General features: G+C 48.0%; 6 protein-coding genes across 6 annotated transcripts; 3 read left to right on the top strand and 3 right to left on the bottom strand.

Annotated features, from left to right (window-relative positions):
* Positions 1 to 4,570: 4,570 nt before the first annotated feature.
* INS49_006712 (uncharacterized protein) lies at positions 4,571 to 5,948 on the top strand (the record flags this gene model as incomplete). The annotated part of the gene is made up of 2 exons (XM_043167481.1): positions 4,571 to 4,613; positions 5,332 to 5,948. The coding sequence occupies 2 exons, from the start codon at positions 4,571 to 4,573 to the stop codon at positions 5,946 to 5,948; spliced, it is 660 nt and encodes a 219-aa protein (XP_043028625.1).
* A 2,506-nt stretch (positions 5,949 to 8,454) lies between these two features.
* On the bottom strand, positions 8,455 to 9,369 carry INS49_006711 (uncharacterized protein; the record flags this gene model as incomplete). The annotated part of the gene is made up of 1 exon (XM_043167480.1): positions 8,455 to 9,369. The coding sequence occupies one exon, from the start codon at positions 9,367 to 9,369 to the stop codon at positions 8,455 to 8,457; it is 915 nt and encodes a 304-aa protein (XP_043028624.1).
* Positions 9,370 to 9,675: 306 nt separating this feature from the next.
* INS49_006710 (uncharacterized protein) lies at positions 9,676 to 10,492 on the top strand (the record flags this gene model as incomplete). The annotated part of the gene is made up of 4 exons (XM_043167479.1): positions 9,676 to 9,694; positions 9,908 to 9,963; positions 10,052 to 10,344; positions 10,405 to 10,492. The coding sequence occupies 4 exons, from the start codon at positions 9,676 to 9,678 to the stop codon at positions 10,490 to 10,492; spliced, it is 456 nt and encodes a 151-aa protein (XP_043028623.1).
* A 415-nt stretch (positions 10,493 to 10,907) lies between these two features.
* Positions 10,908 to 11,279, bottom strand: INS49_006709 (uncharacterized protein; the record flags this gene model as incomplete). The annotated part of the gene is made up of 2 exons (XM_043167478.1): positions 10,908 to 11,074; positions 11,168 to 11,279. 2 exons carry the CDS (start codon positions 11,277 to 11,279, stop codon positions 10,908 to 10,910), a joined length of 279 nt encoding a protein of 92 aa, XP_043028622.1.
* A 1,502-nt stretch (positions 11,280 to 12,781) lies between these two features.
* INS49_006708 (uncharacterized protein) lies at positions 12,782 to 16,843 on the bottom strand (the record flags this gene model as incomplete). The annotated part of the gene is made up of 4 exons (XM_043167477.1): positions 12,782 to 13,175; positions 13,463 to 13,479; positions 14,369 to 15,417; positions 15,478 to 16,843. 4 exons carry the CDS (start codon positions 16,841 to 16,843, stop codon positions 12,782 to 12,784), a joined length of 2,826 nt encoding a protein of 941 aa, XP_043028621.1.
* A 1,011-nt stretch (positions 16,844 to 17,854) lies between these two features.
* Positions 17,855 to 18,955, top strand: INS49_006707 (uncharacterized protein; the record flags this gene model as incomplete). The annotated part of the gene is made up of 1 exon (XM_043167476.1): positions 17,855 to 18,955. The coding sequence occupies one exon, from the start codon at positions 17,855 to 17,857 to the stop codon at positions 18,953 to 18,955; it is 1,101 nt and encodes a 366-aa protein (XP_043028620.1).
* Positions 18,956 to 23,984: the final 5,029 nt, after the last annotated feature.

The following is a 23,984-nucleotide window of genomic DNA, read 5'->3' as shown; positions in this document are numbered from 1 at the left end:
AGGCCCAGAGCCAGAGCCAGTGTAGGAAGTGCCAGAGGGAAGAAGGGATGGGGTGTGGGAGCGTTGGGAGTGTGGGAGGGTGGGTGGTTGTGTGGGTGTGCGAGTATCTGGGCCAATACGGAGGGCGTGGGTGTGGGCGGCGTGCAGCAATGGAAGCCGAGGGAAACGGATGGGACAGTCCAGCAGCTTCTGGGGGTGATGGAAGGGCAAAGAGTCAGGCCTGGAGGTGAGATTAGCAATCTCGCCTGGGGTAGTCCTGGGCCTCCGCGGCAGGGGTGGCTGCAAGCGTCAGGTCTGGGAGTCATCGCGTGGTCACAGTGCCCACAGTGCGCCATGCAGCCCATCTGCCGCGGTGGGCAGATCGGGCTGTGTTGCTCGGCCGCTTCCTGTCCTGCCCGGCGACTAACAGTCGCTCAGTCCTGTCTGTCTGTCTGGCACTGGCCGGCTCTGGCATAGACGTCTGCATGTGCAAGCAGTCGGATTCCAGTCTGGCCAGTTCCTCGTTGTTGACAACATGCCAGCTTTCTCGATGGCACAGTGTCCCTGGGCAACCTCTGACCACCGCCCGAGACATCGCTACTGTGCTGTGGGAGATCTGCACTGGGTGTGACGGGGCCCAGAAGATGACGAGCTCTGGCTATCTCTGAACGGTGTTTTGGCAGGGGGGGCCTGGGGAGGGCGGTAAATTGAACTGCCATCATTTCAACGTCGACGGGCGGGAACAGCACGTCAGGAGCCCATGCTTTGACTGGCTGATGACTTTCTGTATGACTGGCTTGTGTTGGATTCGGTAGATGAGTACCGTGCAGTACCTGGTCGCATGCGCTTCGCCCTGTGGCAACTGTTGGTATTCTTGGAACGCGGGCTATCAGGAAACAAGGAACCGCCCGCCGCTGGGGACCAGCGATGCCTGGGGACCCTGAGGGCCGTGGCGACAGATCGGGCTAGCCTCCCTTACCGTCCGCCCTCCGTCCGGGCTGCCCCTCTAACCCCGTTGGGAGTCACACTCTTTGAGCCTGCTGAGCTTGGCCTTGCCTTGTTTGGGGCTGGTCAGGAGGACGCCGCAGTAGGCAGATGCACCGTGTACAAGTTGCAGCAGTCCTTGCATAGGCGTGCGTCTGCTATCGCTTTCACCGCCAGTTACCTGCTGCCCGCGTACTGCTGAGGCCACCAGAAATGGCATCGAGACCACGGTGTTGGGTATCGTCCGGGCCCGAAATTGCGCAAGGCTGGGTCTTTCTATGCTCAACCCTCACGGCATGGTCTCGAGGGATCGCGTGCCGCCCCCCAGGGACCCCGTTTCTGTCCCTGCAGATCAAGAACAGCAAAAGAAGCCACGTTATCTGGATCCATTTCCTTGGCTTGCAATGGCCGTCGGGCCTGCCTGGGGCCCCAAAGATGAGAGGGAGCAATGGGGGAGCTCACATCCCCCACCACGTATCCCCCCATGCCGTTCCGTTTCACTTCGGTAGGCGTGCGGCCCCTAATTGGTTGAAGCTCAGGTACTCCTTTTCCACTGCATGCGTTCCAACCGCTTAACATGACCACTAGCACGGGAGCTTCTCTGTCAGCCGTCTCAGATAGAGACTGGCGATAGCGACAAGGTTGGAATTCTCCGTCATGATACGACTTGAGACCGCTGTGCTGGCTCCCCATGTGTGCGTGCTTCCGTGGCAGGAATGGCGGTTCATCAGAGACACCCAGCAGCAGTTGGCCAGGCGTTGCAACAACAAACAAGAGGGCAGTACGTAGTACGTCATTGGCAGCCCGACAAAATAACAATAATCATAACAGGTGGCTGAATTCAATCTCCATCAATGCACTTCCAGGCGCAGGAACCGCAGAAATCAATCAAACCGGGCCACGTCCCATCGTGACCTGTGATGGACCCCACAGCAACTCGTAACTCATCGTCAATCTTGTCATGCCAGGTGCTAGCGGCAATAATGCGGACTGGGATGGAGCTCCGAAACGCTGGTCCAGGACGGCCGCCCGGAGGGGACGCCCTCAAAACGGGCACCGAGCTGGCCAGAGTCCCCTTTGCTGCCAGGGGGGCCAGTTAAGCTCCCGAGAGGCGCGCTTGATGATGAAATCTCAACACAGGCCCAGGACGTCGAGCCATTCCTCGCGGCCTCGAGGTCATCAGACCCGGGGAGCCGACGAAGCTGTGGCGCCATTGCGGAGCTGCAACTGCACACGCTGTCCTCTGCCTTTTCATTCTCGATGGCTGGTGAACGGACGGGAAGTCGTCTCATTGACCACGATGCAGCCCATCTCGCCCCTTTCCTTTGTCTTCTGGTCAATCGCGCCGTCGTGCCGTCGTTGAATCCCGGGCCGCCACATTTGCAAGAGTGAGACTGGCCCAGTGTCTAGACCCCATCCTTCAGGCCGTGTGACAGGCGCCGGAGCCGCTATCGGATCGGAGGGACAGGCCAATGCGTGCGAGTTGGCTTTGTGGGTGGTAGCGTGGTTACCTCAGCTCCTGACAGGCTACGCACCATAGGGGCAAGCTATCGGAGACCCCTGCGTTCGTGACCTGGGCAGGAATGCAACGGCGTCTTTCGGTATCGCAGAAACGGCGTGCATCGCGATACGTGCGATCTGCCCCGCGCTGCGTTGCTGCGTTTCAGCCCTTCGGCTTGTTTGGGGACTCTCTTATTATTCCTCCCATGATTGCCAGCTGGCCTGCCTGCCAGCCTGCTGCTGCGGCCGCTCAGGGGAAGGTCAGCCCAGCGGAAGAGAGGCGGCACGGTATTGCAACTGCAGGAGCTCTGCTTGACGCGTCGCGGAGCGGAACGGCTCCATTGGCCCTTGGAAGCAGCTGCTGGGTCCTACAATGGGCCGTCTCGGGGCGTGACGAGCGAGGCAGTCACAGCTGGGCCTTGGCTGAGATTGGAACTGGTTTGACGTTCTGGCGGTCAGGGTTTCTGGTCACAACTCGCATTGTTTACTGCTGGATTCCAGCCCATACTTTGTGATGCACCGGGGCTGATGCGTGTGGTTATTGGTTGTCTCGGCCGCATGTCGTCCCAAGCACGCACGCAGGATTGAAGCGCATCGCCTGTCACACCGTATCCTCTGCAACCTGGCAAGCTGGCAGACCTCACGAGCCTGGCCACGCCCATGACGATTCCGATTCGGCCCCGTCCACGTTGCGATGCCGAGCGAGCTTGTTGACTCGCCACCAGCCTGTCGCTGTCGTGATCGTACTGCGGAAAAAGTGAAGATCCGTACCTGAGGTGCTAGTCCTGTACGCTTGGATGCCTGGCTAAAGTAACGAGGTGACAGGGCGGGCCGGGATTGGCTGAGTCTGCAGCAGGCCGGGCGGCCGGGCAGCAAGTGGAAGGCTGGTGTTGGCCGTTACCGTGGCAGTGGGCAGTGGGAGTGGCCGGGTGCGCGTCGTGTGGTCAGATTTCCTCGTTGCCATCTCGCCATCTCGTCCTCGCTTCGTCTTGCTGTGCGCGCCGGTCCAACTGCCGTGCCACATGAAGCGGCTGGGTGGACGTGGGACTGCACGAAGCCGGCCTAGCTCCTCCCGTGGTTAATGCATAGGCCACTTCGTGCACAATGTTGAAGCCATTATGTACCTAGTCTGCTCCAGTCGGTCAGGTCAGTACTTGTTGACCGTCTGTTGACCGTCTGCCTCCCCTCCCTTGCTTGCTCCTGGTGGTGTTGTCGTTGAAATTGGCCATGTGCAGTTCGAGCCTGGCGATACTGTGCCTGGGTACTGTGTATCTAGCAGAGACTGAGCGTCTGTATTGTGGAGACATACGCATGCGGCAGGAGGTCACCGAGTCCCATCGGAAAATTGTCATCATCTATCTGTTGACGAAGAGGTTGCATGTTCGTGTCTCCATTTCTTTCCCTGCCACTGCTGTGCCAGCTTGCCAAGGCGTGATAGTGGGGTTGGCAGACACAGTAGATCGGCACTACCATCCCAAGCCCTCCCTGGCCACGGGCTGGCCTCCCAGAATACGGGGGACACTGGGCAGCACTGGCCTTCTGCTGCTCTTACCGCTCGTTGGGGGCCGCTACGCTTCCGGTCTGGGAAATCTGCTGTGCTGTTTTCCGCACCTGGAGCTCCCCTTACCCATGGTGGTGCCAACAGCTGGTGCGCCCTATGTGTTTGAGGGTAATCGGCGCTCCGTGAGGTAGACAAGGTACCGACTGCTTGTCTGCTGCCTGAATCAGCTTAGAGAATGGTGGTCTGGAAGGGAAATGACCTATCCCGTAAGTACAACGGCTAGGTCTTATTCTAGCAAGACACACCAACAACGACAACCATCACCGCCTGCAAACGTCGCGTCTGGCGCTGCACAACGACAGAAAAATTTTCTTTTCAAGCAGCCTAAAAAACACTACTTCCCATACTCGAGCCTCTTAAGGCTTTTCCTGCAAGGGAGCTTGTCTTCTCACCGCTCAGCTTGCACCTTCTCATCGACCATCTGTCCATCGGCGTCCGGGCTGTTCACCTGGTGCAACGCATCTTGTCGAAGGTTTTTTTCACCGCGAAAAGCGCCAGACCAAAGAGCAACTGCTAGTTAGCGCACCCAGGCGTTGGGCCGGTACCATGGCGGAACTAGCCTCCGTGAAGGTCGCCTTGCTAGACATAGGTAAGGAACAAAGAACGAAGAACGAAAAAAATCAGACGAGGCACCCAGCTCCTGCAGGTTCCAAACGCCAGGCGCCCAGTCCGGCAGTCAGGAAACCTGCATCCTCCTGCCGACACCATCGCTGCACATCCTGACCCTTCTTGGGCTTCCTACGAGCTCATGACTTGCTAGATGCAGTATCCCATCTCCCCCTATGCCACTTTTTCCCACCCGAGCTCCGTCGCCAGTCCTCACCGGCGGGCGATGCGACTCCAAATCCAGATGCAGCGGTGCATTGGCCCGGACAAATGAGCTGATGAGCGTCGTTGACAGAGGGTACCGTCTGCCCGATCTCATTCGTGAAGGCTGTTCTGGTGGGCACATTGATCTTCCCTTTCTCGTCCCCAGTCGACCCCATTTTCCCTACTCCATGTGCATGCACGCGACCTGTCCCCGAGACACCAGGCCTATGGGATGTCACCCATCCTTTTCCGTTTGGGCCCTGATGTTGGAACAAGTGTCCATTCTTGGACTGTCGATAGACGGACGGTCGGGCAGTGTGCTAGCTGATGTCACACACTGAGCACGAGCACGAGCACCTCATGCTCAGGGAGTGCTTCCACCATCTTCTTTGTTCGTCCTCGCGACGATCTCCAGTTCGGCTTGGAAATGTGGCAGCAACCAGCGATCGTCTAACTGACGAGACCACCACCACCCTTCTAGTTCCCTTATGCCCTAGAGGCCATCCCTGAAACTTTGAAGTCCAAGTGGGATGACCCAGAGTTCGTCCCCTACAGAGATGCCTTCCCAGCCGAGCACAAGGCGTCGCCCGAGGCGTTCCAGGCTCATGTGCAGGACCTGATGGCCCGCGACGTCAAGATCTCGTATCTCAAGGCTCTTCAGGGATACCTATGGGAGAGCGGCTACAAGTCTGGCCAGCTCAAGGCACCTCTCTTTGACGACGTCGCGCCCCGGCTCCGGGAGTGGAAGCAAAAGGGTCTGGAGATCGTGATCTACTCCAGTGGGTCTGTGCCAGCCCAGAGACTCTTGTTCAGATATACCAACTCTGAGCCAGCCGACCTGAACCCTCTCATCTCCGACTACTTCGATACGGTAAACGCTGGTCTAAAGACAGAAGCGTCGAGCTACGCGAAGATTGTGGCCGCTCATGACCAGTATCCTCCCAGCAGCTGGTTATTTTTGAGCGACAATGTCAAGGAGGCAGAAGCGGCAAAGGCGGCTGGCATGAAGAGCTTCGTCGTCCAGAGACCAGGGAATTCGGACCTACCGGCGGATATGGAGAAGCAGCACAAGGTCATCAGCAGCTTCGATGAGATCTCGTTATCGGGGGCTTAGCTCGGCGAACGACAGAGCCCACAGGCGTCCTTGGTTATCCATCCGGAGGACCAAGCCGACGTCATCAAAGCCACCCTTTCGATGGATGGCACCAATTACGCAGTGGATAGGTTATCAAAGTTGTAGATGATGGTATCTGCTACCCCCCTTCCTCGGATTCGAGGATCTTACCCTTGAGTAAACTCCAATGGGTCAATGTATCACTGCTCCCTGAGAATAGCGGGAAAACGTGCCGTCCATCACTGCAGGCTCTGATACGGTAGATTCGGCAATAGATCCTGCGATGAGACGATATTGAATCAGGCAGGTTGTCTACATCAAGTTGACAAATGTTGTAATACCCATGAAACAACCCCCGGCATGCTGCTGGACTGTCGTGACTAAGCACCCATCGACTTGTACCACAATATCCAACCTCACTCGGAACAAGACCATTTATCCCCAACCCATATCCAAGTTATCAGTACGTGCCATAGAAATATGGCCCAGGTAGACAAGACCTCAACAAGCCCCGCCACGGCCGGGGCCACAGAGATCGCCGAGCTGTTCCAAGGCAATATCCGGGGTAAGACAAGGTGAGGTCCCTACGTTTCCAATTCTCCTCCAGCTCCCAGTTCCGGTTTCGATCGCCCGGTCACCTGCACCCCCATTACTCGCCGGACACGCGCCCTGATTCGCCAATGCCCCCTCATCCTCGATGGGGGACGGGGGGGTAGTACAGGGTCAGAGCTCCCCCAATGCGGACCAGGGGGGAGGAGGGAAAGCGTCCCTCATCGCCCCATCATCGTGCGTGAGTGAGGCTATCATCGTCTGACCACTCCCAACGAGACAGACGGGCCGCTGCAATCGCTGGCTCAGTTAGTAGTCACGGGCCACCCCCAATCCCCAAGATCTCCGCCGGGCGCCGGGGGCCGCCGCGCTTCGCTGTTAGCGGGAGCTTGGGGGACTTGTGCTGCTGAATGCTCGCGAACGCCGTCCGAGGGGCTGGGACGCGGTCGCTGGTAGCTGCAGGAAGGCCCGCTGCTAGGGGTGCCGGCGTGAGGAACGGCGTCTCTCATTCAGCAACAAACCAGCATACCTAGGCAGAGCTGCCAAAGCTTCCCCTAACTCTTGCAGGAGTCTAGAAAATGTGGCTTTCTCGACTATTAGCTTTCAGATGAAAAGGTTCCGGCCGTGGGAACGGCAGCGTGTGTCTAACGCGAGGACCGTTCTCTTTGATCTGGTCTAGGCGGGGTGTCCGTCCGCTCCGCAGGGCACGGGAAGTATCCACCCTGACGGTCCGCCCTGACGAACTTATCAACCATATTAGCACGTCCCTCTGGCGCATATGTCCCTACCGGGCTTCAGGAAACGTTTGCCGGTCGGGTCATTATCATTGTGGACCCCTGATACCCGAGCCGGTCCTGCCGACCACTTTGTAAGAATCGTCAAAATGCCCATCACTCATTGTAATTGTGCTTCAGCGACTGATGATTGACAAGTAGGTATACGGGTTATGGACACGAATCATATTAGTGCCACCAACAGGAGAATTCCGCCAACATAGGTCCTGTTGACAGCTCCTGATGGATTGCCGGGAACGGTAGCCTACGCGATGTCCGGAAACTCAACTCCCTTTACGGCACATAAAAGAAGCGGCTGGCGATAAACTCGGTCTATTGCTTCGCCATGCACCCCCGACGTGAGCCCATTCCCCGTTCGAGGTGTTTGGACATCACATCCGGAGTTAGACTTCGAGTCTGTGCTGCAGTTGAGCACGTTGTTTTGCCCGTCTCTGCAAAGCCCCAATGACAAGCCCTTGGTAGCCACGTCCCAGGCCTCTGGGACTGGGGGACCCAAGGCTCTCAATCTCTTGAAGAGCGACTACCCCCTTCCCTTTTGCTCGATGACATCTTGTCGTACTGTGCGGACTGTACAGGACAGTGCAAAGGACGGTATGAAACAATTTAAGCTTGGCCATCCGATCTGATAGCTGATGCTGCTGGCCACCGCCGACAAGTCAAGACCAATCCTAACCCAAGGCCCTTGTTCAAATGCGAAGAGTCCATGGCAGTCACGGCAGCCATAGAGAGGACGTCCGCTCAAGGCCATGCAACGATACTAGGTGCCGAAATTGACCCTGACATCACTGATGTGCAGTCCGTCATGTGGTCGACTTGTCCATGGCTCCAAGCCCAGACGACGAGAACAGCCAATCCCGCCGGCCCGCACGTTCGCAAGGCGACGACGACAGGGCAGAAACGCCCTGGCGGGTAAGGTGAAAGTTTAGTAGCCAAGCTTTCAGGACTGTTGAACGCGGGGGGCAAATTACGCCCGAAGGTCTATTGGGAAGGTTTGTCTCGTGATAACTTACGGCGGAGGTCTGGCCAGGGTCCGTGACGCTGATCCCGGGATGGCGGTGCGAACTGCTTTTCGTCTTATCAGGACGTGGAGGTTGTCCGATAGCTTACGCGGCGCGCAAGATACCAGAGAAGGGGTGAAAATGCGTCGAGGTGATTTCTCCCGTTCATTCAGGTCGGGATTTGAGAACGATGGCGAAGTTATTGCGTGTCGCACCCGAGCGTAGCTCCTTCTTGGTGAAGGATGCGCCTGTCCGCAGGAGCGGGGGGCTATCGACAACCCGCGTCCAAAGATAGTAGACAAGTTTCTGGGTAGTCTTGGATTCCGTGACCTGGTAGCCAAGGGATGACATGATGGCATTGAGTTTCTCCCCATCCAGGTAGCGCGAGTTCGAGACACAGGGTGCAGGTAGGACGAGGAAGAGACTTGGGAAGTACCGTTTCAGCCCTGCATTCGTCCCGTCTCTGAAGCGTGACGGCGGGTGAAGGAACTCGAGAGTGCGGAGAAGCATGTCACCTCTGCCACCGGCCTCAGGAACGAAATTGAGCACCAATGACAGGCTGATGATATCGAACCGTTCGGAATCGTTCTCGGGCAGGGGTCGCTCCATAAAGTCCTGTTGTAAGATGCCCTCGGCCTGGCTGTTCAGATCAATGCGGACGATGTCGAAAAGACCACTAAGGGAGCACGCATTCGTCGTGCTCAGGGCACCGACTTCCAGCATGCGTAGACGGCTTGAGGGGTCCGAATCTGCCAGGGCCTGAAGCCTGGATTCGACGGGCTTCAGCCAGTCCAGCAAGATCTTGGAACTGTCTCCCCCGCGGTCGTTCCTCTGGCCCTGGAGGCTTGCCTGCTGGTACTTCTTGATACCGCCTAGAGAGGCTATTTCGGAGGCTATGGCAGCTTCTGCAGCTACATCGCCTTTTTGAGCCGCTTGCTTTCTCCTCTTCTCCAGGGTGTGGATCTGGTTGATGAGCGTCCTGGTTGCTTTCCGTGAGATGGACTTTGGTGGTTTCTGGACAGTTGGCGGCCGGCCAGCAGTCAGATTGAGCTTGGGTCGTTTCTTCTTGTTAACTCCCATTTTCGTCTTCGAGTTCCTTGCAAGCAATCTCGAAAATTCACATTCTTGTGTTGAGTGAGACGAGGTGTAGTCGGTGAAGTTTTGGCCTGAGTAGAGTAGAGTAGAGCCGCGTCAATGAGGGATAGCCGCCGAGCAGCCAGCTGGCCACCAGCTGGCAGACACCTCGGCCCACCATTTGCATTCGGCCTTCTCAAAGCCCCAAAACTTTTTCAGACTTCCTCCTTAACCCTTGATATTCAACGACCCTTCAGATCCCCACGACTCCGAATTCAACGACGCATCCCCCCCCCCCGCAGAGAATTCGAAATGGCTCCCTCCAAGACAGGTTCGACACCCTGAGACCGATTTCCTTCGCTCGCTCGAGATGATGTTGCCGGCGCTTCCACCCTGAGGGCGAGGTCTCCACCGACCGCAGACGCACGACAACCTCGGATCGCACGAACCCTCCCTCAGGCGACGATGCATTCCAGCAGCAGCAGATTTTGCGAGTTCTTTCATCCCGGAAAGAGCGATTGCTGATGCGTCATTCTACACACAGGTACTTCCAAGGGCAAGACCTCGGCCAAGAACGCCGCTAAGGCCGCCTTGAAGGGCGTAAGTAATCCGTCAACATCGTGTGCTCGCAGCGCACACAGCGACCAGAGTCTGGAAGCCATCTGCTGACCAAACCTCCGCGTTCCAGGTTCACTCCCACAAGAAGGTCAAGGTCAGGACTTCGACCACCTTCCGCCAGCCCAAGACCCTGTCTCTGGCTCGCGCCCCCAAGTACCCCCGCAAGGCCATCCACCACCAGCCCCGTCTCGATGAGCACAAGATCATCGTCCACCCTCTCAACACTGAGAGCGCCATGAAGAAGATCGAGGAGAACAACACCCTCGTCTTCATTGTCGACGTCAAGGCGAACAAGGCCCAGATCAAGGACGCCCTGAAGAAGCTCTACGACATCGACACCGTCAAGATCAACACCCTCATCCGGTATGATTACATGGACTCTCAACATCTAAAGAGGGGATGAACGCTAACACGCAGTTACAGTCCCGACGGCCAGAAGAAGGCTTACGCCCGTCTGACCCCTGACGTCGATGCCCTCGACATCGCTGCCACCAAGCTGGCCCTTGTCTAAATGTCTTCTGGAAAGTGGGCTATTGCAATGATTTGAGAGGGTCTGCGGATACCAAGTAAAAAATGGAGGGGATTATGGCATCTATTGGCGTCAACAGGGTTCTGAAGGGTATACCAATTGAATGAATTGACACGTCCATGTCCTCCCATGATAGTGCGCCTCTACATGCATGCTGCCAGAATCAGAATGTCCAACGCGACTCGCGTGATTCTCTGCTTGTTCGACTTGTCTTCTATAAATACAAGGCCCTTTATTTTGGAGCGTGACCCGTAGACCTGGGCTCAATGTCCGACGCCGTGCATGCGTCTACGCGATCCCGGCCTTCTCGTCATGATTCCCGTGCAATCTCTAAAGCTGGAGCGGTATGGCGTATTATTGTAGTGGTTCAATGAATCTCGTCCCATCGATGTCCTCCCTAGCCCTGGCGCATACTCTGCAGGTGTTTCACGGCCAGCATACTGACGTCCATGAAGCGATCCACGCAGTTCGTCAGGCACGCCTCCTCGCCCTTGTCCAGCTTGCCATTCTTGAAGGAGCCGGTCACGCACTTTTTGAAGCACGTCTCTGTCAGGTCATGGGATTCTGTCCGTGTAAGGGGCCTTGATTAGCTCGCGGCAACAACAACAACACGCGCGGGAGGTTGTGGCGGCGTGTATGGGAGGGATGGTCGCATACGGGCCTGGATCCTGGTGCGCTGCTGCTCGTTCTGGATGAACTGGCGCAGGTCCTGCTTGTCCTTGTCGGTGAGCCTGTCGAGGTCGGCTTGGTCGATCGTGGAGGCGTCCATGGCTTCGTCGGTGGCTGATGTTCTCGGCTGCGGCTTGTTACTTTCTGCTGGTCACGGAGAGGAGGCGCTGTCTGCGAAGCTTGGGGTTGGTGAAGATGAGTGACGCTCAGAATCTTTACTCTCGGCTTTGCGCTATCTAATCGGGTGCTTCCCGCTTAGAAAGCTTTGACCCCTGTACGTCCACTTCCCCAAGCCTGGAGATCAACCTCAGCCCTGATCCACGAACTAAAGATACATATCGCAAGCGATAACCTGCGTCTTCAAAGAGTAATGATGATGCTTTGCAAAATTCAGTCAATTTTCTCGAGTACGGTTGATTTTCGCTGAAAATCCCGAAAATGGGAGCTTCTGCGATGAGCACCTAGGTCGAGGGCAAGTCGACCTCGACCACCCGGTCACGCCGTTGCTGCAACCTGTTTCGTCTTGTCTCCATACAATAAGTAGTCACTTCAGGATGAATACATGATCTTTTCCTATAATTCATGGGAATTTCTCAGTCGCTATTCATGGAAAATACGCGAAAACGAGCCTGCTCTTTAGGGTAATGACTGCCCTGATCTAGGCGAGACCCTCTACGTCCCATCAACATCACAGCAACGGTGATCTAATACGGTAGATATCGACACACTCGGGTCCACCAAGATGTTCTAATTTCAACCTGCGTCATGAAATTCGGAGCTCCGTATGTTCTACTCTGATGGTTGAGCAAGGTCCTCTTGCCCCCGGACCGGAACTATAGGGTGAGCGGGATTCGGCCACCTTGATGGCCAGCTGTTCTCTTTTGGTCACATGCCAGCGGTAGTACGGAGTAGTTCTTTTACCGTGAGTCGAAGGCTTGATACAATCTATCATCTGACTGCGAGTCAGCTACTCCGGGTGGACGACGGCACCGGTCCTGATATGGTCAAAAAGTTTGCCACTCCACTCCAATTGATTGCTTCCCGAGGGTAAGCTGGATGTGAACCCCGTTGTAAGGAGCTTCAACAGATCATTTTCCGTTCCCAACGATCGAGCAAGCTTGTGATGTTAGATCGTGATTGCACCTGATACTTCCGTTGTCAAAGCAGCGCAGGTTATACTTTCCCTCTTCTTGTCATCCGCCACATTCTCGTTGTGTTCTTCGCTTTACGGAGTCGTTTAGAGGATTGTAATAGGGCCGCAGAGTGGATGACATTTGTGCCTCATTTCTGAAACTATGGGTGGATTGAACCAGCAATTTGCTTAGTACTAGAGCCATTTGCAACTTGTCTGGACGTGTGAAAATATTGCAGCCTATTCCATAGTTTAGAACTGCTTGCTTCGTCATTTGATCTCGCCTGCTAGTCTGTGCCCCTGCCTGTGACCCACCGCCAGGGCTAGAAGCACGTTGCGTAAGTGCATGGTATTCTTCGTCGGCATCCATAGCTGGCGTAGAGACCTGGCCCCACTCAAGAGTCCCATTTTCGCTCACATGTATCCCCTAGCCTAGGTCGCTGACAATCTTGTTCCTTCCATGATTCAATTCAGTCTGTTCCTGGCGCAGGATGCTGGAAGCTCTTGTAGGTGAACTCAAGGCTGTACCCATCTGGATCCAACACATTGGCTGCGTAGTATTCCCCCTGAGGGTCGTACCAAGTCCTGGCACCAGGCGGGCCGCCCATAGAATCGTTCGGTGTTGCTCCATCGCTGATCGCTGCTTCGTAACACGAGTCGACCTCTGTCTTGCTCTTGGCTGCAAAGCCAACATGGGTGCCGCCGGTGTTGCCAGACGTGCCTTGTCTAAGCCAGAAGAACATACGGCCGTCTCTGCCGAACCCGTGCAGGTTCGGATGGCCGAAAGGCGCGCTCTTTCCGTCGTAGTCGAAGACGTATGTGATTCCCATGGGCAGCAGGACCTTTTTATAAAACGCAATTGATCTAGGTACGTCGCGTACGGCGAGGAAGACAGCGTCGATAAGAGAAGCCATTGCGGAAAGCGGCAAATATGATACCCAATGTGTTATATCTGAAGACTGGTAGAAAAAGAATAATTTTAAGAATGAAGCGATCACTATTTACAAGTCGAGAGTTTCTACAATTTATGTCATTTGCACGGATGACGCGGAGTTATGACAAGGCTCAGCGCAGATGAGACCGGACGAGAACATACTATAGTATCTGTGTGCAGTACCTCACGTCTTACCCACTGTATTTGTGCCTTATACCTGGGAATATCTTCACGCTGTTACAACGGTGGTCTGAGTCAGACGAGATTTGTCAGAGACACGTAAAAGATGTGGTAGATTTGTAAGACTGTCAGACTTCAGGTCTTGGCAGTGTACTTGCCTAGTAATCACCTTTCCCTTCTAACGTTCATCTTTTCAGACTATCCAAGTACCTAGGCCACAGTCCTACGATAGGTAATGTATCGTTTACGCTTGAAAGCGGCTGGAAACTTTGGCTGAAGTGAGTTCAATGGCAACATCAACGTCTCTTCAAATAGATACAGGCTTGGTCAAACCTGTCGATTGTATTCAGTCCTTCCCTCGCCCTGTCCTTCTTAGGCGGGAGAGATCCATGAGACTGTGTGTCTGGTACTGACTGCCTCGTGCAGCAAACTTGAACTTGCCCATGACACAAAGAACATATCACTCGATATATCGCAACGACTGCAACTCTACCACTCCGAACTATATCCAGAGGTTCACATACGCCAGGCTCACTTCTGCCTCCTTCTCTATGTTTAGTGGGCACCGTGCCGTCAACAATAGTGGAAGACAATTGTCAATCTTTCGACATGGGTGCTTGCTAAAATGTGCAGAACCCTTCCCCACTCCACACGTAGACGGCCGGAGTCTCTTAAAGTGGCTATGTGTACTCTGATTAATCATAGTTGTGAGCGTGATAGAAACAATGCAAAATCCCTCTGCGACATTCCACTTCTTGTGGCAATCACTTCAAATTTACCCTGACATCTCAAACGTGCCGTCCTGGAAGGCGTGCTTTCCACTTCCGACCGTCTCCGTCCTCTGACTACCAGGGAGCACTATTACTGCTCGTGCATTTGGAGGTACGGTAACCTCTAGGGAAAACCCTTTCCCTTCAGGACCTACCGTCCAGCTGGTACTGACTTTCCCATAAGGACTCAGGTAACTCGCATCAGCATTGGTGACCCCCCCGCCAGGCTTCGGTGCAACGCGCACCACTTTCCAGCCAGGTACAGCTGGTGCCAAACCTCCGATCTTGTGGTGGATCCAATCTGCTACGCTTCCAAATGCATAATGGTTGAAGCTTGTCATTCCACTTCCGTTGATGGTACCGTTCGGCAGTAAACTGTCCCAACGCTCCCATGTAGTTGTCCCGCCCATGACCACCTGGTACAACCAAGAAGGCACCTGTGTCTGCAGTAACATGTTGTAGAAAGTGGAAGTCGAGTTGACAGAGCTTAGCGCAAAACCAAGCTGTTGTGTGCCAGCAAAACCAGTACCAACCAGGTAAGAATTGTTCGCAATGATGCTGTTGAGAGCCTCTGCAGCGCGAGGACGAGCTTCGGCGTCGAAAATATCGAAACGGATGCCGAGAGCGAGGGCCGATTGGGTGACGTTCGCGATCAGACCATCATAAGGCTCAATCCAGGCTTCGTGGAAAGCCGAAATCAGATTCAGTCGATCAGAGGCGTATCTCTCAGCTTCATCGACCCTGCCAAGCGCGGCACTGATGTTGGACAGAAGACGTGTCATCTGTATAAGGTACGCATCTGCAATGAGATATTTGTGCGTGGTCGCGCGGGCCGGATCACTTTCGGGCGCCTTTGGATCGAGCCAGTCTCCATACTGGAAGGTTGATCTATTCCAAAGGCCGGCTTCGTTCCGTGGGATGCCCTGATCGATCCACGTGCGCGCGCCCTCGTACTGCTCTTCCAGCATTCCCAGATCGCCTGTGGCCTGGAACAACGCCCAGGGATTGCCAACAATGACGTCTCCCCACACAGCCACAGGCCGCCGAGGAAAGCTGCCACTGCTGACCTCGAGAAGGTTCGTGGGGACAATCTCCGGCGCAGCTTTCTCAGGATCAGCGTCCGTTTCTGACCAGACGTCTCTTAGCCAGGCGCGCCAGAAACCCGAGGCATCGTAAAGGTAGTTCGCCGTAGGTGCAAAAGCATGAGCGTCGCCGGTCCATCCTAGACGTTCATCTCGCTGGGGGCAGTCAGTTGGCACACCTAGGAAGTTCCCTCGCATACTCCAGATTACATTTTCGTGGAACTTGTTGAGCAGATCGTGCGAAGACTCGAAATAGCCTGTTCGTTCCATATCGCTGAAGACGACTTGGGCTCTGATGCTTGATGCGTCCAGACTGGTACTGTCCGCTGGCCAACCCGTCACTTCGACATAGCGGAATCCGTGGTATGTGAAGTGTGGCTCCCAAAAAACGGTGGTATTTCCGGCGAGAATCACAGTATCGGTCTGCTTAGCTGTTCTGAGGGGTTCCGTAGCGATGTCGCCATCCGGCAACAACACCTCGGCATGTCTGAAGGTGATATTCGTACCAGCAGGGCCAGAGACGTTTATGTTCAACCAGCCAACAAGGTTCTGACCAAAGTCAATGACCGTTCTTCCACTCTGAGTTGTGGAGATGCTCTGCGGCTCGAGCTCCAGGAGCTTCCGCATAGGGGCGCCATCGGGCGCTGTAAGACGGCCGGCTAGAGCAGGTAATTCTTTGACTCCCAGCCAATTGCTGTCGTCAAAGTTTCCAGTCGACCAATCAGGTGTCTCCTCAGAGAAATCGTAAAATTCACCGTCGTAGATATTGGAAGAAATGATCGGACCTTCCGCGGTGGCATGCCAGTCGGAGATGGGGTCCGTCTTCACTGTAAACGTACTGCCATCCTTCAAGGCAGCAACCAGCAAAGCTTGAACACCGAGCGTATCTCCCCAGATGTTTCGTTGGTCATTGAAACCGAATCGCCCGGCCCAGAACCCCTCTCCAATTGTGATTCCGATGGCATTGTTTCCCTGTTGGATAAGCTCGGTCACGTCGTAAGTGTCGTACGTATGTCTGAACTGATATGACATGTAGCCAGGCGCAAGCTGATGGTCTCCAACCCTTTCGCCGTTGAGCTCGGCGACGTATAGCCCAAGAGCAGTGATATAGAGACGTGCTGATGCAACCTCGGCATCGACGTCAAAACCCTTCCTGAACAGAACCGGTCGCTTTGCAGAGTCCACCTCTGTGGCTCTATCGGCCGCAATAGGCACTGCGCCGTTCCAATCTCCGGGGCTTAGCAGGCCAGCCTCAACAGAGTGGTATTCCGACCAGTCTGTCGATATTTGTCCTTCTTTACCGTGCGACCGTACTCGGACTTTTGCTGACTCTGCACTAGAAAGTGCCTCATCGGGCCACGGGACCAAAACAGATTCAGAGGAATCGGGTGTGTTGTAGATCTTGGGAACGCCGTCAGGCCCTCGTGTGATCTCCAAATCGTATCCTGATTGTTCCCAATCGACGGCATCTCCCTCGAACCTCCATGATACACGAGGTGTTGCCTCGGCGATGCCAAGTGCCTGCCGGTGGTGTTCGAAAGAGAGAGCAGATATCGAGACCGCCATGGTGGCTGTTTGGAATCTCACAGTAGTACAAGCTGCTACATAAGCGAGCGACCTGGTGATCAAGAAGTGACTCTTATATAGGGTGAGTGTGCCCAGTCTTAGTATATTTCGACACTCGGTCTACACTATAGCGAGATGTTCCGTCATGAGATCACATCGAGGCATTGTGCTGCATAAGACGTTGACCGCCCATTACCCTGTATTCGACGTGTAGGCGAGTTTCTCTTGTAAGACCCACCTGCGCCCTACACATACACACTACGCATCTATGTTATTGGACATGCCACTGGAGATACGAGGGCTTCTGCCAACATGTAAATTAAAATCTTTTAATATACTAACCAGCGTCAAGGTCTAATACACATGTATACTTTTCAAAGATGACGGCAACTTGGGGAACCTGTAGGGAGGAGGCCTGCGGGGAACCTCATTCTCATAGCTGTGAGCCAAGACTGCGGCTGGTCAGGTGTAACCATCGAGCTGCAACTCGGGGTTCCATGGCCAACAGCTAGGACATGTCGTGTGACCAACAATCCGAGTGATGACTCTTGTCTCACATGTGAATGCACAGGGACAAGAAGAAATATCGGCAGTACATGTCGCGAAGTATTTCGGGTGGAAGGAATCTTGATTGAAGGTAAGACGAATGACTGAATCCAAGTGGAGGTAGCGGGGAAGACAGGAATCCGGGACTCACCAGGATTACTATTCGTACAACGTTGTATTGAGGATCACGCCTGCTACATGTTTAACAGCTGGAGATGTATCATAGAGATACATTTCTAACAAGAAAACATCCTTGTGGAAGGGTCGACTGGGACCCAGGAAGCTGCCACATTTCTGCAGAGGGCTGCTTCCGTAGGGAGTCCAAACATCCTCCGTCCTCGTGCACAAGAATGTATATCTGCCGTTCTGGTTTGGTCATTGCAAACACAATTATCGACCACCAACCACAAGGTCATCCAGCCCATACCCACTGTCCACACTGAAGAGTCCGCCGAATTTGTCAAGATGAGAATATTGTCGGTTCTTACTTTCAGTGCGGCTGTGGCCGCTGCGAAAGTAATCACAAGCGATGCATTCCGCGCCACCGTCGACGATCATACGGGCGCCTTAATTGAGCTTGCGGACCCTCAAGCTTCTACTGCCAGGAACTGGGTCGGATCATCAAGCAACACGCCCTGGCAACCTACCGGCCGCAGATGGGGTCTCGGGGACTTCGACGCTGGCGCCAGCTCGTTGCACCGGCAGTACTGGAACGCACCTCACGTCTCATGCGACGGCGAGGAAACGTGTTCCTCAAGATACAGTGCAGGCCCACTGGATATCACCGTCCAACGCACAACTGCTGGTCATCGGGGCACACTGACCAAGAAGTACGTGTTCAAAAATGTGGGCAATGAATCGCTGAATCTTACAAGCAAAGGAGCTGTGTCCTTTGCTATCTTTACTCCCTTCAACGATCACTACTCGAACACGTCTGACGCCCTGCAAAACCGTGCACATGCCCACATATGGGCACATGGAGGAAGTACGGCGTGGGTCAAGATGAACCAGGTGGGTGGGCATGATCGGGACCTCGGGCTCGTGCTCGTCAAAGGCGCTTTGAGCGGACATAGCGTGGAAGGACGCGATGACACAACTCTCTCGAATACCCGAGGCGTCTTCCTTTTACATCCGGCTATGCCTACTCTTGGCCCTGGAGAAGAAAGCGAGCTGGAGTGGACGTTCTTTTGGCACCAAAATTGGGACGACTTCTTCCGGCAATGCGAAGATATCTCGGAGCAATTTGTGGCGTTCAATGCGTCAGAGTATACAATAACACCGGGGGGAAATAGCACCATCGACTTATCGGGTTCACGGATCAATGCTGGGACTACCATCAACGGGCACACTCCGACCAATTGCAATGGAACCAAATGCAGTTTCACATACTCGACCAATGATATTAGAGAACAAGCCCTCACTGTCACGACTTCAAAGGAAGGCGAAGCCTCGAATTCCACCACTGGCATTTTCCTCAACTCCGTCCCCTCACTCGAACAAGTCCTATCGTTGCGAATCAAGTTCTTCACGCAGTATCAACAGGTCGATGCTGTTGGAATATTCTAGATATCTAGGCTATTATTAATACGGGATATCCTTTTCCCCATATGTTTGCTACTGTATAAAGGATAATAACTATAAATAAGGGCCTTCCCTCCCATAAAATAGACATTAACTAGCTTAATAAACTAAGCATTTAACGCTATTATTTCAAAGGTTATAAGCTCCAAAGCTTACTTAAAACGGCAATGCTAACCCAATATAAAAAACACACATTATATAACACCCTTAATCACCACCACTTTTTAAACCTTTTAAATAAAATAAGCTTTACACTTAAAAACATACCTTTTAACCAATTACTTAATTAAGCTAATTAATAAACTCTTAATTAATTAAATCGCCCCATTTAACATTATAAATTAACCTCATCTCCTAACTTAAAGCCTATATATAAAAACCATACCTTATCTACCTAAACACTTAACCATTTCTCCATTAATATTTAACCTACCTATATAATTTATATACCATTTAAGAGCCTTTATTAAAAATAATAAGAGCATTTCTTTAAATTTTAAAAAATTATATTAAATTAGCACTAAAAACGCAAATTTTAATTAAATAATAATAATACCTTAAACAACCTTAAAAATACTTAGCTATATCTCAGTTATCTCCAATTCATAATACCTTAAAAATATATTATTTAAAAGCCCTTCTTCTTTTATTTATAATTATATTACTTTAATATTTATATCTTTATTCCTTAACTTATTAAACTTATTTAAAATTCACTATATTTTTTTCTTTATTATCTTAATTATCTTAATAAATACTTTATTTATTTATCTTAAAATAATATCCCTTAATAAATATAATATTTTACTTTTTCATAAAATAAAAAACTATATATATTAAAGCATTAAAATTTAAGCTTAGCTTAAAAAAGAAAACGTTATTAAAAATAATCTTAAGAATCTTTTTTAAGGCTTATCTTTAGCTTAAAATAAAAAAGCCTTTACTAATATTAAACTTATATATAAACAGGGGCTTATTATATTTATAAAAGATATAAATAGTACCTAAGAAACATAGGATATACTTAAATTTTATTATAAATTCTTTAAGTTTATAAGCTAATATTTATTTTATAAAGAGTTCTTTAATATTAGTTTTAATAATTTTAAGATTATAAAAAAATATATTAATAAGTTAAAGCTTTTTTTAAAGGATTTAAAGTTTAATAATATGATTCTTCCTAAATAAGTTATAATTAGCTAAATTCTCCATAGCTTAAATAATAAATATATTAGCTTTATTTAAAATATAACTTAAAGTTTTAAAAAAGATTTAAACGCTTATATAATTAAATTTCTCTTCTTTAGCTTATTAAATAAAAGTAAAGGGAAACTCTTTAAATTATTTAAAAAAGCTTTATATATAAAGGGTAAAAAAGATAAAAAAAAAACTATTATATACCTTAATTGCAAAATAAAGGGGCATACTTAAGAAAATTATTATTTCCTTTATTTAGATAAGGCGCTTATTAATTAGAAAATAAATAAATAAAAAAAGGAAAAACTAAGTTTTTTAAGGAAGAATATAAGCCAAGAGAAACGAGAGAAAATATAAGAGCAACTCTTAGCTTTATTAGCTAGCATAGAGTTTTTCATGGCTTTAAAAGGCGCTTAGAAAGAACCTATAGCCTATATGGCTATAAATAATTCAATAGAAAATATTAAATATAATAAAAATCTATTAAATCTCTTATAACTCTCTTTTAATAACTCAATAGAAATTAAGGTAAATAACCCCTTATATACCTTATATATATATATAATAACCATAGCAGCTAATAATAAATTTATAGGAAATTAATAATATATAAATTCTATAAAAATAGTTATAAATATTGCTATAAATATAATAAGTTTTTAAAATATTTATCTCTTTAATACTATATATACAATTAATAAAATTGTAAAATGGGGTAATGCAAATATTATATTTATAAATAAAATAAAGAACTTAATAATTAAGTTTTCAGAAATAAATATTATAAAGAAATTCTTTAATATATATTATATACCTTCTTTAAGTTTAAATATACTTAATTATAAGTATATAAGTAATATAATTAAACTAAAATTAAAAGGAAATATTATTAAATTATACTCTTAAGAAATAAATAAGCTAATAACTTAAGGATATTAAAAAGATAGCTTATACTTTATAAGAATTAATATAATAAAATAAATAAACAAGCCTAAATATACCTCTTAAAAAATATATATAACTTAATAAAATTTAAATATAAATAATAAAAATAAAGAAGAAATATATAAATAGCATTATAAACTAAGCCATATAAATATTTAAGCTTTAAAAATATTTCTTTAAAAATATAAAATAAATATATTAATAAATAAACCTATTTAAGAATATATAAGTAACTATAAAGTATGCTTAAAAGCTAAGCATATAACTAGAATAAATAAGACTAACCTAAATAACTAAGTATATAATATATTTAAAAGAGTATATAGTAATATAAGCAGTCCCTTAAAACCTACATGTAATAAATATAAATATTATATATTATTCCTTAATAAAAAAACTTAATATTTAAAAGTTTCTTTGCTTAAAAATAAAGACGAAGCATTAAAAGCTTTTAATAATTATAAAAATAAGGCAGAAAATAAATATAATAAAAAAATAAAAGAATTCTTTACTAATAATAAAGGCGAATATATAAATAAAAGATTTAAAATCTTATTAAATAAATACTTCATAAATCACCATACCACGCCCTTTGTTATGGGCTGGCCCCAGAGGGGCTGCAGGCTGGCTAGCGCCTTCTTCCATAAGCTGCAAAAGCAGCAACCAATTAAGCCAAAAGGTATATAATAATCCAAGCTCCCTTGGATTATCTAGCCATACTATATAAGGCTTAGGCAATAGCCTAAGCCCATTACATAGCCCCTTCCCCCAAGACCCCCTTAATATAGTGGTATAATTACCCCCAAGGCTTACCCGCAATATTGCCTTTTTAAGCCAAGGTTCTTCTTTATAAAAGGAATGCCCATATATTGCAGCAAATATAACTTAAACCTTTAACCCTAAAGCTTAAATTATTTATTATAGGCTGGCCCTAAAGGGGCTGCAAGCTAGCTAGCGCCTTTTTCCATAAGCTGCAAAAGCAGCAACCAATTAAGCCAAAAGGTATGTAATAATCTAAGCTCCCTTGGATTATCTAGCCACACTATATAAGGCTTGGGCAATAGCCCAAGCCCATCACACCCTTATATATAAAAGAACCAAATAGCTTAATAAAAAGACTAAATTTAACTATAATAAATAAAGTAAGAAGCCTTTTATATACGGCAAATTTACCTATATACCTATAGGGAAAAGCAATAAAATATGCTATATATTTATATAATATTACACCCCATAAAAACCTAGGGTATAAGTGCCCTTATAAGGTGATAAATAAAAAGAAGCCCTATATAAATAACTTAAAAATATAGGGATTTATTATATATTTTTAAAATAATAATTATAAAACTAAATTAAAACTTAAAAATAAAAAGGGCATATTATTAAATATAGTCTTAAAATCGAATATATATTAAGTATGGGATATAAATAATAAAAAGCCTATATTAATTAAGGATGTTTAAATATTAAAAGGGCAATATATAAATAATAATAATGATATTAATATTAATAATAATAATAAAAATAATGATAATAATATATATATATTCCTAGAATTGCAAGAATAAAGAGAAGAAAATAGGGAAGTAAATTCTCCTCCTATTTTAAATGAAATAATAATCCAAGGGAATCTAGAAAACTATATATATACTATATTATGGGAATAGTACGTATGGGCATTACGTGCAGCGTGCCCATGCAATGGGTGCGCTGCAGGCAATGCACAGATTTGGAGGTGCAAGGTCTAGACTAGTCTTATTAATAGCAGCTACCAGCCGGTGCCAGCCGGCTGCCAGCTGGCAGTTACGTGCCCCGCGCACGGACCACTATAGCTAGCCTATAGCCAGATAAGGGAAGGCTATAGCTTCGCTACAACCTATCCTTTATACCATAGCTAAATTAATTACTCATATAATAATTAATTATTATTACCCTTACTTTTTATATATATAATACTTATTAATATTAATTAATTATTAATTAAAATAATTATAATAAATAATTAAATAAAGCAATAAACCTTTATTATAATTAATTAAGCGGTAATTATTAATAATGAAAATTACTTTAATTAAGTTATAATATTTATATTAAATAATTAATATTAATATTATAAGGGTAAGTAATTATTAATAATAAGGACTTGCTTAATTAAGTATTAATAATTATATTAAGATTAAAATTAATAAAGAGAAATAAATAATGCCTTAACCTTTTTATTATAAAGATTTAACTTATTAATTAATAAGTTTTTAATAATGCCTTAAATTTATTAATTAAATAATGCATTTCATTATATAAATCATTAATAATAATAATAATTATAATAAGCTTTAATTAAAAAGCTTTCTTTAATATACTCTTAATTTTTTATAATTTTCTTAAGTAAATGTAATTATATATTATTAAAAACCCTTTTTTAAGCCATTTATAAGCATTTATAAAACCTTAAGTTAATTAATAAAGCTGTTTATAAGTATTTATAAGCGTGTAATAAAAGAAAATTATTTATAATTAATGCATAACCTTAAGAAGCTTAAGAAGCTTTCCTTGCAATACCCTTAATTATTAATGCCTTTGCTTATAATTAGCATATTAAAAAGCTTTCCTTGCAATATCTTTAAAAAGCCCTTGCTTAGCACCTTTAAAAAGCCCTTGCTTAATACCCTTAAGAAGCCTTTGCTTAGCACTTTTAAAAAGCCCTTATTTATAATTAATGCCCTTTAAGGTATTTACGTAATACCTTTAGGGCTTATAACTTTTTAAAAACTCCTTAAGCACTTAATAAAGCATAAAGCGCTTAAATACTTTAAAGTATTAGCAAATAATATTTCTTTTAAGCAATTTATATATTTAATTAATATGCTTAATT

The sequence above is a fragment of the Diaporthe citri genome, assembly GCF_014595645.1.
Source record: "Diaporthe citri strain NFHF-8-4 chromosome Unknown scaffold_2, whole genome shotgun sequence".
NCBI classification, from domain to species: Eukaryota; Fungi; Ascomycota; class Sordariomycetes; order Diaporthales; family Diaporthaceae; genus Diaporthe; species Diaporthe citri.
This window is presented reverse-complemented; position numbering and strand designations above follow the sequence as displayed.